General features: G+C 40.5%; 1 protein-coding gene across 1 annotated transcript in view; it reads right to left on the reverse strand.

Annotated features, from left to right (window-relative positions):
• The window catches only part of SEMA6A (sema domain, transmembrane domain (TM), and cytoplasmic domain, (semaphorin) 6A), a 60,247-nt gene that overhangs the window by 212 nt on the left and 42,982 nt on the right, over positions 1-17,053 (reverse strand). Inside the window, exon 19 of the mRNA XM_009868739.1 lies at positions 4-974. Coding sequence (XP_009867041.1) covers positions 4-974 — 971 coding nt within the window. The remainder of the gene's footprint in view (positions 1-3; positions 975-17,053) is intronic.

A 17,053-nucleotide genomic window follows, 5' to 3' on the forward strand; every position in this document is an offset into this window, starting at 1 on the left:
GTCTCCCCGTCCAAAGCTCTGATTGCGGGAGAGGTGGGACGAGTTAGAGGAGTTAGTGTTGTTTCTTTTGAGGGTCGACGTCTGGTGGCTTCTTGTAAGCGAGTTTGTAGGGTAGCTTCTCTTGTAGTCCACACTGTAAGCAGAAGAGTGCATCTCCAGCCGCTTGCTCAGGCCGCTCTGTGACAGCGAGGTGCTCGGGGGCCCGAGGGAAGCTTCCCGCTGCGGCACTTTTGGTGGCACACTGTCGAGATTTTCCACCAGGTTAACCCCGTGGCTGGGGCTTTTGCTACTGAGATGGTCCTTGATGGTTTTGTACTCAAGGGTGGCGTTCTGGTCCTCCACAGACATCTGAGCCCCGTCGCTCATTTTTGGCTGATCAACATACTCGTGCTGGTAGCCTTGCTGGGCTATGGGCAGGACCACAACACTGGGAATGTGGCTAGGAGAAGCCCTGAGCGGCAGGTCAGTTGGGATCACGGGCGAGGCCATGGGGGCGATATCTTTTGTGCAGGCATTGATGAGGTTCTGGTTTCTCTCCCATTCCCTGCTGCCACGGCTGGGCTTTCTCTTCTGTTGCAGGGTTGGGGTAGACTCAGGGGTTGGCAGAGCAGCCAGGTCCAGATGGTGCTGGTCAGCTTTGATTAGCATCTTGGCAGTGCTGCCTGGGGTAGCCAGCTTGCCATTGTGCATCAGAGGCGTGAGGATAGCTTCAGGCTTTGGCTCCTTGGACTGAGCGTCCCCAAAGAGGCCACTGAGCTTAGTAACGCTGCTCATGGAGCCACGGCGGGGGTGGGCCAGCTCCTTCTCCTTCCTCTGCACAACAGCCACATCTCTCCGGCGATGGTCGCAGATGCAGTACACTATGATTCCCGAAAAGACGGCCCCCATGACAAAAGCAAGAATAACAGCAATGGCCAACAGGGTGACTGGCACCAGCTGATCATGACCCTTCAGGTAACTCTCACGAATCACTCCTGCAATAAACAGCATACAGTGGTTAAACAAATTAAGGCCAGGGAAAAGCTACTTATCATTAATTACTTTGTTTAAAGGCACAGCCTGGGAGGTTGCTTTGTGTTTTGCAAGCTGATTTTTTATCAGCTGGCCCAAATTTGGAGACATACTGTACCTTCCAGCTACGTCTTGCATGTGCAGACTTGGACTTTCAGTACAGCTGGAGTTGAAGACTACAAGTTCAGGAGGAAAGAGAGAATTTACTTGCAGGGCAAGTACAATCAGTTTGAAATCCTGGCTCTGTGCAACTCACAGACTTCAGCAGATCAGAGCTATTTCTCCTCCTCTGACATACTGCTCATTCCTCCTCTCCCTCCATCCAATCTCTCCTCACCTAATATCATCTTATTTTTTCTATGGTAAACCATTCACACTGAAAAACCTTCAAAAGGAAGACAGGAGACAGAAGCTCAGCAAATGCCACAGAAGTATATGCCACATTGTTTAAGGCTTCTTTCTTGGCTCTACATTCTGTTATCTTTGTCACGTGCTTTAAGTCAGTGTCACGTGCCTCAGCTTCAGGAGGATGCTTAGGTAACTATGAAAGATAGAGCACACTGTCAAAATGTATCGAACCTGCTGGGTGACTGTCCTTGCTGTTTTAATTTTAAAAGCTCTCTCTTGTTCTGAGCACATGAATAGGTTGACCTCTGAGCTGAAGCCTATGCTTTCTCATCTGAAAGCCTTCACTCTGAGAGCCTGATCTTGTGGTCCTGCACTGTGGTCAGAGATCACTGTGAAATCTTCCTTTGCCCTCCAAACATCCACTGTCAGAAAAGACACCTTTGGCAGAGTGTGCCTCTTTCCTCAGAAATCCCTAATATAGCATTAATCAACACCCTGAATTTCTGAAGAAAGTAATTTTTTTCTGACATAGTTGGGCACCAAGCCAGCAGCACTAATGAAATGCGAGAGCAGAGCCTCTATTTGCTTTTTTTCATTTCTGGTTTTGTTCTTTGTGCTTAACAAGAAGCAGCCACAGGCAGACAAGGAGCTGAAGGAACACCTCTCCCACCTCTTTCTCCAGAGAAGGTCTAAGTGCCAGAGTATTAAAAGCTCCACATGCTCTAAGCAAATGTAATCTTTGTCCTTATTACAGCAGAGACAGAAGACAGGAAATGTACCTCTAAAGATCTTCCGAGACTTTGTGAAGATACAAAACTTCTGTGTTGTAAATCAACTCCTTCTAGAATAATGTCTTTTGGCAAGGAAGGTATTAGTGGCCATGAATTAGAACCAAATGCAAAATACTCTTCAACAAATTAAGTTAAAAGAGTATTGAAAAGTTTCCACTGTCTCACAGAAACATTTGACAAGTATTCTAGCTAGATACAGTATTGCTTCGATAGCTTGTATTTTTTTTGTCCCCATTTAATTACAGCATTTAGGTGGACAAGAGATATTTACTTATAAGACAGGAACTTTGTATGTACAAGCAAAACAGTTCTTGAAATCCTAAGTCCCTGTGTGTGATATCACAGCTGGCTGTCACAGAAACTATTGTGCTGTGGCAAATAAAGGATATGAATTCATGAGGAGAATAAATAGCAAGCGTGGATGATCACTTAAGAAAATAAGATCCTGCATTCATATAAATGTCTTTATAGTAAAAAAGTAAGGGGAGGAAAGTAAATTCCAGAAAACAATATATAATTAGAAACAATTTTGAATTAAATGTTTCTAAGAGAACCCTCTTTTAAAGCACAGCAGCTTTTTAAGAGACAGATTTTTCTATTCTTTGTCATCAGCACTTAATAAGCAGCAGTAAAACTCAGCTCTGTAATTTAAATCCACATAAAAAATTGCTGTATATAGACAAGAAGCACAGTCTAGTGGTTACAGTCAGCAGTAACTACATTTCACTGCAAAGGTGTTGGTATTCAATGGACTTTCACTTGCTGACCTTTACATGCTAGAATCTGCAGCATTTTGAGGCCAAATTTATTTACACCTATAAAATGATTTGCAGTCATTAACTGCAGAAACAGAGAGTCTTCAATTACAGGGAAGGATGGTCAGGGAAGTGTTAAGTCTTACCCAGAAATGCAATGCTGGACATGAAGTTAAGAAAAGCTTCACCTTAAAAAGCCTAGTTTCATGGACACCTCCCATGCACAAACTTCTTGGAGATATGCCCCTTTGAGCACTTCAGTCCAACGTTTTTGATGTGAAAAAGACTCAAAACCTCTGCTCAATGCCCACCTAAGAGTGTAAGTACCTACAGTCAAAGCCTGCATGAGTTCATCAAGGGAAAGTCACGCGTTACTAACTTAACTCTCTCAAGTGTCTAGCGATAGCATGCAAGGGAATGGCTCAACGCTTGCATCCATGCCTGAAATTTCCTGTGGGCTTAGTGAGGACGTTCTATACCCTCAGCCTTCTGCTTCAGGTCAAGTCTCATTCTGCGAAAAAAATGACAGCCTTAAGCACCACAAACTTGCACCACTGCATGTGAAAGCAACATGAAACCTTCAGTCCTATGTTACTAACGGATATTGAATCATCACAGCCCACATTACAATATTACCACACATTTCAGACTGAGAGACTGTGTGTTCACGAAAGGGGTAGCTGAAATGATGGTGCTCAAGCTGCAGGTGTTTTATCAGCATTAATTTATGAAGGTCTTAAAACAGCCTGATTCCAGCTAGTTACTCTTGAGCTCAAACCTTCCTGATGTTTATTATGTTTTCTTTAATAGAGTTTAAGGATATTTAACGTAAGTAGCTTTGCTCCTAGGCAAGCGGATCTTTTCTGGACACAATGTGAGGTTAATGATGTAACTTTTAAAATCGTGAATAACATCCATGTATCTTTAGTTATGCAAGCAATCTCAGCAACTTTAACTTAAATGAAGCAAGACAGGCAAGATTCAACCCTGCATTAATGTGTATGCAATACACACAATTATGATATATGGAGAAAACAATCAGAAAAATGTAAGGCCTACATTTCTGAAAGTCAAGTAAAGTAATCTGGCTCCCACCTTTGAGGAAACACTTGCTATTGAAAAGTCTTATAGTCATATATCATCTGACACTTTTTTAAGACATTATCTACTGGAAAACTGACTGGGCTGGCTGCATGAAATGCTATGGAAGCAGAGTGTAAAATATGATTGACATAAAAATCACTGTATTTTTTTAATCTTATGTTTAATAAGAAAATAATTATTTTAAATTAAATACTTTTAAAATATTATGTCTAGCACTTTTCTGTTTGCAATATGTTCTTCTCAAACATAAAAATGCATTGCTTTTTTATTTTATGTGGTCTGGACTGGTCAACCATACTCTTAACTGTTTTCTGTGGTACATGGAGACATATCACCATGGATAATAACCAGTGTTCTTTGGAAAGGGATAATGTTGACAGAATTATCTGCATTAACATTAGACTTAGGAGAGGCCTGGTGCTAAAAAATAGCAGTAACACTGAAAGAGCTTCAAAGACAAAGACAAGGTTAGATATCTGCACCTTCAAGGATCAGACCTTATGGGCCACTAATGCCACAAATATGCTCACATCTATCTATCTCCCTGAAGACTTCCAGTTAAGTTGAGATCTGTCCTTTGTGAATCACAACTGCACTTAGAGTGTCAGGGTTTTCCCACAAGTGATGTACTATTATTTCTGGCTACTAAAAGACCTAGGCTAGTCACCTGATATCCTCCACTCTTTATGGCTATTTTGATTCAAGTAGACAACCTGATCCTTCCTCCTCCACTAAGTTTCTGTAATTTCATCCCATGTCCTTTTGTCTACATCTCCTAACATCACCATTAATTTTCTCAGTCCGTATGCCCTGTACTATAACAGTCTGGAACACGCAAAATCACCTCTTCTTACTCATCTAATGAGAGAGAAGACCTGATACACTATTCTATTATTCTGCTATACATAATTCATTCTTTCTTCCAGCAGAGCTTGTAGGTAATGCACATAGTGTTGTCTGGCTGGCTGGTTAAGAGGATAGTAAGAAAATTGTTTCCAAACCTTCGAAGTGTTTCAATTCTGAAATGAGCTAGTGCTTGGATAACTCAAATAAGTAGAATATTGATCTAGCTTGTTCCCAAAAGGTAGCTGGTGGAAAAGCAAGGAGATGGTAAATTTTATATCCGTAATACACATACTTTTTCTAAAATTTTGGAAAAGGTGAGAAGCAGACTTCTTAAATGTCTCTGGATGAAAATAAGAGAGAAAAGACCAGACGTGATACAATGAGATAGATCTACTCTACACTAGGTCATCCGAAGCACGAAGATGAGGCTGCTTCTTTTTACTGATTAATATAAGTATTCAAGAATTATGACTGAACCTCCAATCTGCTAAAAAACAAGTTTAAAAGCAAGATGTGCATAGTGCTGAAAGTATTATTGTATGAAAATGCTGACGAAGCTATTCTGAGCAATTTCTGCTCCTTCTAATTCTAAGTGGAAAGAGCTTCCAAGGGCAGAAATGTAATTAGGAGGAAATAATCACAAAGGAATAGAGTTCATCATTCTAAAGAACACATGGCATGTGCATAACTGAATAGGAATAATGAATATCAGTACAACAAACTTCAATAAAGGAGGACAGATAAGGTAAGATATGGAGACGGAGGTCTTCAGTCCTTTTTCTGCTTCTCCTTTCAGCAAAAATCCCCACAATGATGTGTGATCAGAAATGTAACAAAGCTACAGAATATCTGTTGACCAGTATGTAGAAAAGAGGTAAAAACATTTAGATAATGCAGATGTCTTCAAATTTTCTAAAGGACTTTGACCCCAGCAGATTAAGGAGCTAGCCAAAGCAACTTCTAGACACTGTGCACTGTCTTGGAGAATGCTGGAAGAAGCATGAGCATCAAGAGAACATTACTTGCCTTTTAGATGAGCCAAAGAAAGGACCTAACAGAAAACAGACCTGTCAGTACATTTTTTGGAATGGCAATGACACTAGAACAAGCGATTAAACGATCAATTATATAAGCTTTTATCCAAAGGCTGATAAAGTAATTACCAAAAAAAAAAAAAAAAGACAAAGCAAATTTGCCAAGAATAAATTACATTAAATCAGACAAAGCTCCTTTCTTGACAAGATCAGCGGCTTACTTTTTACGGGGAAACATTAAGTATGAGACTCTTTGACTTCTGTAAGGTCTTTGACTTATTTTCTCAGAAGCAAATGAAAGTGAGCTAAAACTGGCTGAAAGGCTGTTGTTGAAAAGTACTGACCAAAGGTCTACCCGGTAAGAGATCTGGTAAGGTGTCTGTCTCAAGAGAACAGCAATTAAGAGGCATCTGAAGAAAGGAGACCTCACTTCCAGAGGCCCAGCAAAAGAGATGTGTCCTTTTGACACGTACAGTATAAAAAGAAACATCCCATGATGAAGCCTAATTTTCTTTGTCTCATCTGCGATCAGGGACAAGCAGGGCAGAACATCAAGAAGAGCCCCATGGTCACATTCCTCTACATCTAGGTTCTGACGTACACTTAGTAGTGAGCAAAAATTGAAATTCCAACTTACAACCCTCACAATAGCTTGATGAATGAAAACAAACAGCGAACTACTTTCCGGTTTGAATAGCTTGACGTGAGGCTGTTTTAGTGACACAATAGTCCAGATGCTGCCTTCCTTCACAATCAAGCTGAAGTCAGTGAGAATAACTCACAGGGCTAAGAGAGATACCTGGTCCCGCAACTACCAGCTCCCGTGTGTAAATCAACTAGTTACCTGTCACCAAAAATAATGCCTCTCAGTTGGAGCACTACAGGTAGCTGTAGTGCGGAGACAAAGTTACTCTACCCCAGAAATGATTTACGGCTGCAAGAGGCGTGCCCTGGACAACGAGATGACCACATGCCATGTGCACCAAGAACACTCTGTGATGACCTCTGGCAGGAAGCTGACGTTGTCCAGCTTCCCGAACCTGCCTGCAACAGATGGTGAAGTAATAACCCAAAATGGTGGTACTGAATGCGAAACTGAAACATAGAAGTGGGAAATGAAGAATGGTGTTTTGGCAAGGAAGTGAGGGAATAACTATCAGAGAACAAGGTAATATTTATGTCTAGACCACACACCAACAGCAGTCAGGGAATAACTGTCACTGCTGTCTTGAACTTCACCTCTAGCTAAATGGGAATGAGCCCACTTCTGTCTCCAGCACCTACAAAATCACTTGAGACTTACCACAGAATGAGCCATTGTTCCAGAATGAAACAATGATTTTTTTACTGTTGTTATTTAAGGGGAAAACCTTGCAGTTAATTCTGTTCTTCAGTGCAAGCCTCTCTGATGTACATCTCCCTCTTCTTAGAATTGCAAGAAACGCTTGCATAGATTCATGATGAATGGAGGTGTTTATGGGCTTCAGAATATCTTTTTTAAATACCACTGAATAGGTTTTCAACATGTGTCTCCAGGTGTTAGAACTGTGTTTACAGGCAGTCTCATGCTGCTAAAAGACTGCTTCAGCCTGGAAAATCCCTGCAGGTATTAACAAGCTTTCTTTCTCCTTTTTAACCAGCAATAGGAATAAAAATTTTTAAAAAATCAGATTAATTTAGACTGGTCACACAGATTTAAAGTGATAGAAAATTCAAGAATGACCAGAGTCCACTATGCATTTCTGAGATCTCAACTCACAGTTTTCTTGAAAGAATAATTTAAGGGTTTGACATCAACCAACCACATTATAATCCCATTGATTTGATATTTGCCACTTTATCGGAATTGCTTTGTTGAAAACAGTAAGTAACTAAGTTTTTCCCTCCATCTTCCTTCTGGCTACAAGGACTTGTTCTGCTGACTCTGTGCAATTCCACCCTGTATCTGTTTTTTCTGGACTTTTGGTGTCATCAGCTAGAAAAAAAACATCTTGGACATTCATAGTTAAAGCTGCTGCCAAATGCTTCTTTTCCCCCTTCCCTTGCAGTAAAGCTGTACTGTTGATTTATAAAGGTCTGCAACTGCAAGTTTTGCATGACTGTACTGAGAAGAGCAATCTATCTGCCCCCAGATTCTGCCCTATGGCTCTCAAAGCCAATTGCCCAAACTAGCAGTCTAGGATATCCAGCAAAACCAAAGTGGGAGCATGTGCTTGGAAAGAAGAATTAATCTGGTAAAGAAAAAACCCCTCAGTCACAAGAGGCCTGGGGATCATTGGAGGTATAGGGAGAAATTGTACTTCAGAAATACAAAAAAAAATCAATATATAACGTGCCTGAAATAACACATAACAAAGCCTAGAAAAGGATCTAAACAATCAGATCAGCCATAGTGGCCTCTGTCAGAGTTTTTTGGCCCTTAATCAGACATATTTTGGAAGCAATCCCTCCAGGATAGCTTCACCTATTGATCTCCAGGGGTGGTTTTATTTCTCCTTTCAACTCGTCCAAATTATATCACTTTTCTCCACTTTTGATGAATGACTGTCAGCATAACTCTCTAAAAAAAGATGGTTGTAACTTACTAAAAGAGGCGATATCAACAGGTGGCTTTACTGTCAATGGGAAGATGGAGAACTTTAATTCTAGTATTATTTTTAAGATAGATAAATTAAGCAAATTAAGAAAGGTTAAAGAAATGACTCCACCATGTTGATAAGAGATAACTCATGAGTCTTGGAGTAACATTTTCATAATGGATTTAAATGATCTCGTTTTAGTTTGATTATGTGTATACAATCTATTTTTTTCTGCATGCCACAGTGGCCATGCAAAACCTACACCATGGCCACACTCATAAAATTTGAGAAATTAGAAAAAAGTTATTTTCTTTAAAGGATTATTATAGATTAAAATTACAAGATCTGAACCAGCAAATTCAAGCTCAGATAATTCCCACTCTCACTGAACCAAAGGGGACACAGACCTGAAAAAATAGGAATGGCAAGCTCCGGAAGCTTTTTAATTGCATTCCTTCTAAGCAGTATCTCTGTAAATAAACTAGTTTATTAAGTTTGCAGGTACAGGAGAAGGTTTGAGATATACAGCCTCCTGGATCTATAATACAATGAAGAAAGTCATTAGAGTTTTGAAGCCAGCCCAATTTTATTTGTCCCAGTGGCTAGGCTTAAGGCCAGCTCTTGCACTAGAAAGTGTCTGGCAACCTTTCTCCCACTGGCAGGCGGCATACAGTGATCGTTCTGAACTTTCCTGATTTCAGTACTTTCCTTCACCTCTCACCTTTTCCCAGTGAGCAATGATAATTTTAGACGCCTCTGTGTGATGGGGAATAAGTAGACATAGCAGATCCTTAAAAAAAAAGTAAAACATAGGCATTCACAGTAGTTAAAACAAGATGTAAAAAATCCAAATGTCAAGGAAAATTAATTCTTTTGTAGCTTGTCTTGACAGAGGGAAACTTTATGCTGCTTTGCATCTTAAAACACAAGTTTCCTTTAAAGTCTGCTGTATTTCCTCTAAACGCTCAGTGCACATTCTGGGACCTTTCTACTATGCTTGCGATGAGCCTAAACGTATCCAGCTGCTCTTTATTAGTTTACTTCAGGGGATCTTTCACAGCTGGGTTAAACCAGATTTACATATGTTTGGCTGAATATGCATGATTTCAGGGCTCCCGAGAAGTTGTTGTAGCCTGCAAAGTGAATCTCTCATCTTCACAGTTCCCATTTCACTGCATGGAGCTCCTCTGATGGTGCAGAACAAATGCTGTATTTTTTTGTATTTTTTTTTTTCCCCCTGCTGTAGGCATTATGCATGCTGGACAGCCTAGTACCTTTCTGGAAGCAGTTTTTAAGAACAGCGTCAAGGAAAGAGAAGCTGTCACTGAGAAATTCTGTGCCTTTTCCTCTCCTTTTTTACAGCCTGTTTTGAACTATGGCCTTTCTGCACAACAGGGAAAAGTGAAGTTTGTTGAATATCAACATTCACATCTCTGCTTAGCAGGCTGAAGCTCAAAGCAGCCTTATGGAAGAATGAGTTAAATTTCAAACACTGCATGTGACCTAAAAGCAATAATTGTTTCATTATCAATTCTGATCTTCCTTAAAGGCAGAAAAATGGAAATGCTAATTTTAAGCTACTAGTGCAACTGAACACATCACAGCTGAACTAACAGAAGAGCCATCTAGTAAACAACCAAGACATTAAAATAAGAGGACTGTACCCCACATATCCCATTCCTTGAGGTCCCTGGAAATGATTTTTAAATTGTCAAACAACTACATGATGGAGCCAGCAATGTCTGCCCATGCAAGCAGACTGTATTTCTTAGAGACAGTCCTGCCCACAGCTGGGTTGCTGGTGCACATCAGAAAAATTGCTGGACCCCATGTCAGGTCTGCTTACACAAAGGAAGGATGAAACCTCTTCAGTCATTAAAATGCCAGCACTGTATATTCTGTGACAGAAAGCAGACGGTGTGCATTAACACTTCATTTCTCCTACACTCATGAACACTACAGGTGCAGTCAAGACCTGGACTTATGAATGAAAACGTGCCCTCAAAGATCAGAAAAAGACTTTGCAGAGTGGGTGTTGTGGGCAAAAAAGTAGCTGATACATGTCTGATGTTAGGTTTATCATTTCCCTCCATACTGCAGTCCCATAGCCTTGCCTGGCTCTGAATACATAAGTAACTAAGAAACTATAATGAGTTTGAAACACTGGCCATAACAATCAGTAAGAATAATTTTACTGATAGTTCTTTTTCTGTATCTCACAACTCTTACAATATAAATATCAGAAGCCTTCTTTCCTCTCAGTTACTTTCATTCAAATTCACAGTATCTCCAGTAGAGATGGTTACTCCAGCCACATCCTGAGGTACAAGACAGCGTTTCCCTGATGGATTTCTTGTCCTGGTGGTGCTATCATCTGTCTCTCACTTACTTAATTTTCTGTCTCCAGTGGTAGCATCTTTCATGCATTTTCCTGCCTGTTGAATTCACAGTTCTCTGCATTTTTTTATCCATTTTTTTTTATCACCTCCCCACCTTGCAGGCACTCCATGTACCTCTACACTGTGATGCCATAACTTTATTGATATCTCCCGTCTGTGCATTTTTTAACATGCTTAGTGATTACTATGGCCACTCTGCTGGATGAGGTGAATCTCCAGCTTCATCTCAGAGGACATACTTTGGCAAGCAGGCACCTGCCCCAGCCCCAAGAAAGCTGTCCTGGGGCCAGCAGCAAACTAAGACAGGGCGGTAGGCAAACCAGTGTCTTTTCCAACACACATTGTAAGCGCACACAGACACCCTTTTGACCGTCCAGTGGCAGGTCAGGCAGATGTACCTGTATGTGCTTTATCACACATCTCACAAACTGCAGTGTTTCTGCAACACAACTCCCCCAGCCTTTCACTCAGTTCTGGTACTGGATCAGATATCTGTTTACTGGATTCACTGTGGTGTTTGTTCAGCTTCTGCTCATGCTCTTTTTTAAGCCAGTATTTTCCACTGCTGCAGGCAAACAGCTTGCGCAGATAGTTAGTCAACATGAAGGTAGGTGCTATAACAAGGAATGTGTCCGTCTTTTTCATACCTGTATACTAGTTCTCAAGATATACTTGCTGATCTATAGATATACAAACTTCCATGTGAGAAGTCAAAGCCTCCTTTTTTTCCTGGCATTGGGACCCTAACAAATGTTACTGCAATCTCTTTTCTCTCAGTGATATGTATTTATTCTCTCTACACCTTTCTAAATACAGTGTAGGTCAGACTAAACCTTTCAGGGAAGCACAGCTGATGTTATCAACTTGTCTTGCCACGAGCAAGTGGAGATAAACTGTATTGTCTTTCCAGGTCTTGATGCTGGGTATATGAAAGTGGTTGCTGATTTCATATCAGTAATTTAGTTCAATGAATGAGAACTGCACACTGAGATATACAAATCCCCTGGGCACAGAAGATTAATTGGTCTTACTGGATGAGTGCCTCCAGGCATTGCCTGTAGCTTGGTCATATTTAGACAAAAAGCATATAAAGTGCTGCAGGACTGTAAGACCTCTTTAAGACACTGAATAGAGACTAGTGTTTTGTCGAGATAAAGCTGAACGCTATCTTCAGAAAAGAGCAGTGCTCTGGGCAGGCTCTGTGGTGAATTCAAGAAGTCCAGGGGGGAGAGCAGGCAGAAGAAGGGACAGAGGGCACTCTTGCTCTGTGCCCTCCTTTGAGAGGCTCTGATTGGGACTCATTCAGCAATGAATACACATGGAGAATTGTTGAACTGTTTGATGGGAGCTATAAGATGGTGGCAGGAGTTAAATTTCTCCAGTGCTGACCACAGGCTCAAAGAAACTACCAGTGGCCTTTTCTGCATCACATGACAAGACCACTTCTGTTAGCCTCTTTAAAAACAAGTGGTACTCAGTGTCTGCCCAGCACTATGGCTTTCTGTCTCACTTGTCCTGCTTGCTTCCAAACAGGAACTCAGCCTAGTTTTTTGAGTTAAAGGATAAGGAAACACCTGGAAAATATGTGCTTCTCAAAATTATTTTGGAATTATTTAAATGAGCGCTTTGATGTAATGTGTGTTTCTATGCATGCTTGAATTCCCTGTCTGTGCTGGTAGTGTTTGTATTTAGTCATTGTAGGTATTTCAGGCTCTCCAAAAAACAGTGTTTCTTTCTACAAGAACAAGATAGTGAGTAACAGCAGCTTTGTAGACCTTTAAAAATGCAAGTACTTTCCCCTCCCCCCTCTTTTTAACCAGCTGTTCTTTTATTTTCTATCACAATTGTGGGTAAGATGGGATGGAGCATGAACAAGATGGCATATTATTGACAGCATGCAGCTGGTGTTATTCTTCACTCAAAAAAATCCTTGTTGGGCATTATGAAAGACCTGTCTAGTTCATGTACAGTTGTGAAAATGCTACCAAGCTGCACCTTCATCTTAGATTTTATTTCACAGAAGATAGCAATGTTTCGTTGCTGGTGGGAGAACTACAGCTTAATATCCAGGGCTAACTGCTTTGGTGGATTCGGAAGGCTGGAACTGGTCTGGTGGCTATCTGCTCTGGAGGCTATCTGCTGGGACTCACTATTTCAGAGTATTACAGGTATTCTTCCCAGCCAACACAAAGTTTGTGATGAATGTGCTGTTAGCTATTTCCAAATGTTTGCTCTATTGTACAGCTGTGCCAGAAATGCCTCTTAATACTTACTGAGTCACTTCTCTATAAATTGCCCTAAGCTCTTCTAATGCCAATGGAGCTGTTAAAATCTACTTCAGCAAGGACTCTGACTTATTCTGATCTGCTGGGGCAGAGAAAGCTGTCAGACTATCAGCTGGTGGTTAAAGTGCTTATCAGTCATGTTTCCCCCTATCCTCTTTCTCAGCTACTGGCACAGAAAATCTTAGAACACATGATTAAAATCTAGCAAAAGTCATAACAACAGTAATTGGATACCAGAGACTGAAGTGTCTCACTAAACGCCTATTAAAGAGCTTGAAGTAACACCTGCCTAAACTATGGGTATTCGAAGGAATGACTACTTTCCAAATGCAATGACATTTGTTATCTCTATTTAACGTTCAATAAAATTAGCATGGCAAAATCTAAATTATGCCCTCTCCATGTTTTTCTTTTTTTTTTTTTTTTTAATTAACTGCATGCTGTTAATCAGTAAGAACCAGCCCATCCTGACATAAAGAATTAAGCTTGCCTTTTTTACAGTCTTAACAGAAACTGAGAAAAAAAGGAAAAGGGTCAGTCAGGATCCTTCCTACACACTGAAAAGGATGTTGATACCATTCACTAGAAGTTTATCTATATGAAAAGAATGTAGGTGGTGTTTTTGTACAGGGGGCATGTAATTAAACAGTTCACAGTCCACAGATCCTATTAGAAGTGCTCTGAACCAGGACTGTCAATGTTTAGTTTCTTGTAAAATTACTGCAGGACATCTTGCGTATTAATTGATGCAATTATTGAAACTAGGCACATCTTATATGAGAGAAATTACTTATTCAAATATCTGTAACAGCATATTGACATTTTAATTGTAGACTGGCATTAACTTAATACCAAAAGGTGCTTTAAGTGTCTTCAGCTACCAAATTTTCCGCTTTTAAATTCCGTCGAATTTCAAAGCAGATTCAGATATCTCTTATTTAAAGGGCTAGGTTAACCTCCCAATTCAGCATCTTTGTATGGCATAATGTCTCCCTATTCTCAATATAAACACCACAAAAATGAAACGGGGTGTTACTTAACATTCCGCCCAGCCATTACGCTTCGCTATTTACAGATAGAGGAGTGGCCCTGTGGGGCCAGCATACCCTACAGCAAATTCCCAGCTCTTGATAAATATGTCAGTGCTACAAGGGTCAAACAAGAGCACGAGGCAGTCTATGTTCCTCCACCAAGCCATCCTCACCGGGTGACTGTGGATGAATGCAGCTGGGGATCTAACCCATCCCATCACACAATAGCGCTAATGCCCTGAACCCTGAGCAGCTGCCTTGACAAATTATATGTGGCCTCTTTTATTGAAAAAGCAGATCAAGGTCCTGGGGCAATGACAGTTTTCCCCTGTTTTAGTGAGACAAGCTTCTACTGCTTGCTGCAGCCTGGAAATGGATAGGCTGACTTTAAATCTATGCAGGCAGACAATCACAGGTCAAGGATACCTGCTGTTTCCTGAAGCCACATTCGACATTTGATGAGTTATTTCGAACTTCACCCTTCTTTTATTTCTAGGATCCAGTAATTTTGGGCCAGAAAAGCTCTCTTGATAGTCTTCATAACCATGAGCTGCACATTGACACAACCTCTTCTATTACCGTGCCTTTTTTGGCTTCTAAATAGCAAATCTCTCGTGGTTCTAATCTTGTTACTCAAATTTCCACTTTGACTAGTTAAATCTGAAACCTCTACTGCTAGAGAAACATAGAAACTTTCTGATCTCTGAAAATTTTATATTAGTGCCAGTGCTGAAGTACAGGCATTTATTTAGGATGGCACAGGCAGTTGGTGTGTGCTGGAATACAGCCCCTCCATTATTTTGATTTCTTCATCCTTGCCTCTCTTTTGCAGTGAAAACCATTCCTCTCTCTTTACACTTTCAGAATGTTACTGTAGAAAATCTGTAGCTAAAGGAACTGGGGCTTTTTTGCATAAGGTTTGAAATGAAGACTTAGTCTCAGAGAAGACACACTAAATCACTGCCCTGGGTTCTATTACAATCCCCATGTTTGATTAAAATTGACTTAAGGATGTGGCCCTGCCCGGGGATGTAGTTTCTGTCATCTTTTCTGCATGCCTTGACTCCTGTCTCTTTACTCTTGTTCTCACAGAAACTTATAAAAAGCGTAATGAAAGCAACTTTGAAGACAGTTTATTGCCAGAAATATCCTTCCAGCATCCTTCTCTCATTGATTTTATACACAATTTCCATTTTATTAATTAACATCTATTTTTCCACAGTCAGTGTTTGAACTTGAGGATGCAATCTGAGATGATTATCTGTCTCTGGCCCTAGGAGAAGACAATTCGTAGATGCAAGACGAAAGAGAGGAAGGCTCAGGGTCAGTACTCTGGACCAATCAGGTGTGTTCTCTTAATCCTGACTGCATAGCCCTCTGGTGCACTTCACAGGATACCAGTGACTCCAGCATGGTGACATCATCAATCTTCTGGCATGTTTGCTAGTTATTAGCCCAGTCTGGCGATACAGGCATCTGGCCATTAAAAACTCTGCTGAGAAATTTGGTCCCATTTGACTGCTAACAATGACTTTCTGGTTTTTATCTGATACGGAACTAAAACAGCGCTCCACAGCAGGTATGCCATGATTAGTCTCTGAGACATTCATTCCTGGACAAGCTACTCATTAGAGACATTCCAGACAAATATGGGGTTGTTTTTTTGTTTGTTTAAAAAAGAGGTTTCTTCAGTATTTAACCCAAGCAGCTAGTATATGTGACAAATGTAAATAAGCTCCTCCTCTAGAAACAGGGATATTTACAGTAAGCTGATGCTAATTCATCTAAGAACACTTTAGAAAGAGTAAATCTACAGGGCTTTGTTTAGCACAGACTCATCCAAGCAACCTCCTTAAATCCTAGTGGGAAACACAAGTAGGTTTAAATCTAGATGAGGATCTATTGAAGTTTAAATGGACTAAGTCCTGTGTCATCTTGTCTCGTGTAAGTGAAATCCCTTTGTGAAGCAGTATAGCTCCAAGTAACCACACCTCTCACTTCAAATCTCAGCCAAATTCTGCAGATTCTTAGACAGAATCAGGGCAAATTCCCTACTCCCTTTCTCACAGAACTCTTCTACTAGACTGTGGGCAAAAGACTTCTAAGTGTTGTAAGTGAAGAATCTTCTCTGATTCAATCTTCATTGTTTCCTCAGCACTTCAAACTGTTAGTGAACTGCAAAGTACTTGCAATCTGCTTTATGTTTGGGTGTTCAATGGTTTGAGGCATTGGAAAAAATAGCAATGTTTGTGCAGCTTACTCCCAGGCATGCGTACTCTAATTTTATAGCTCTTCCTATCCAGGCAGAACTGACTATGGTGCAACCTCTCCCAGTAGCCTAACACATTTTTTAGGATCAGTCAGTTCTTTCTGGCAGTATCAGAATGACACAGATCAAATACAGAGTATTTGCTTCACCTTGAAAATCCAAGCCCTTCCCCCAGACCTGCAGACACTGACTCCAAAGTTTTGACAAATTTTGTACCACTGCAAATCTTCTTCCGAATTATTACAAAATGCTAGCAAGGTAATAACAACTTCTCCCCGCTTCCTCTGATTAAAAAAAGCTTTGATTCTTTTAGATCCTTGCATGTATTAGCATGTAACAACATTTTTGTGTAGAAACATACTCTAAAAATGTACTTCCTGGTGCAAAACTCACTCCTCCCATAATGAACACCAGTTGTTTAATTTATGCAAAACATAATCCAAAGCTTTCTTTGTCACAGATTTTTTTCCTTTTGTTTCACGTCTACTTGTACATTATCTTGTCAATTCAGCACTTTACATTCTTTATCACAACTATACCTCAAGTTCCATATAATTCTGTCTCACTGCAACAGAATCTGCCTGAACATTTGCAGACTCTC

The sequence above is a fragment of the Apaloderma vittatum genome, unplaced genomic scaffold, assembly GCF_000703405.1.
Source record: "Apaloderma vittatum isolate BGI_N311 unplaced genomic scaffold, ASM70340v1 scaffold10924, whole genome shotgun sequence".
Classification (NCBI taxonomy): domain Eukaryota; kingdom Metazoa; phylum Chordata; class Aves; order Trogoniformes; family Trogonidae; genus Apaloderma; species Apaloderma vittatum.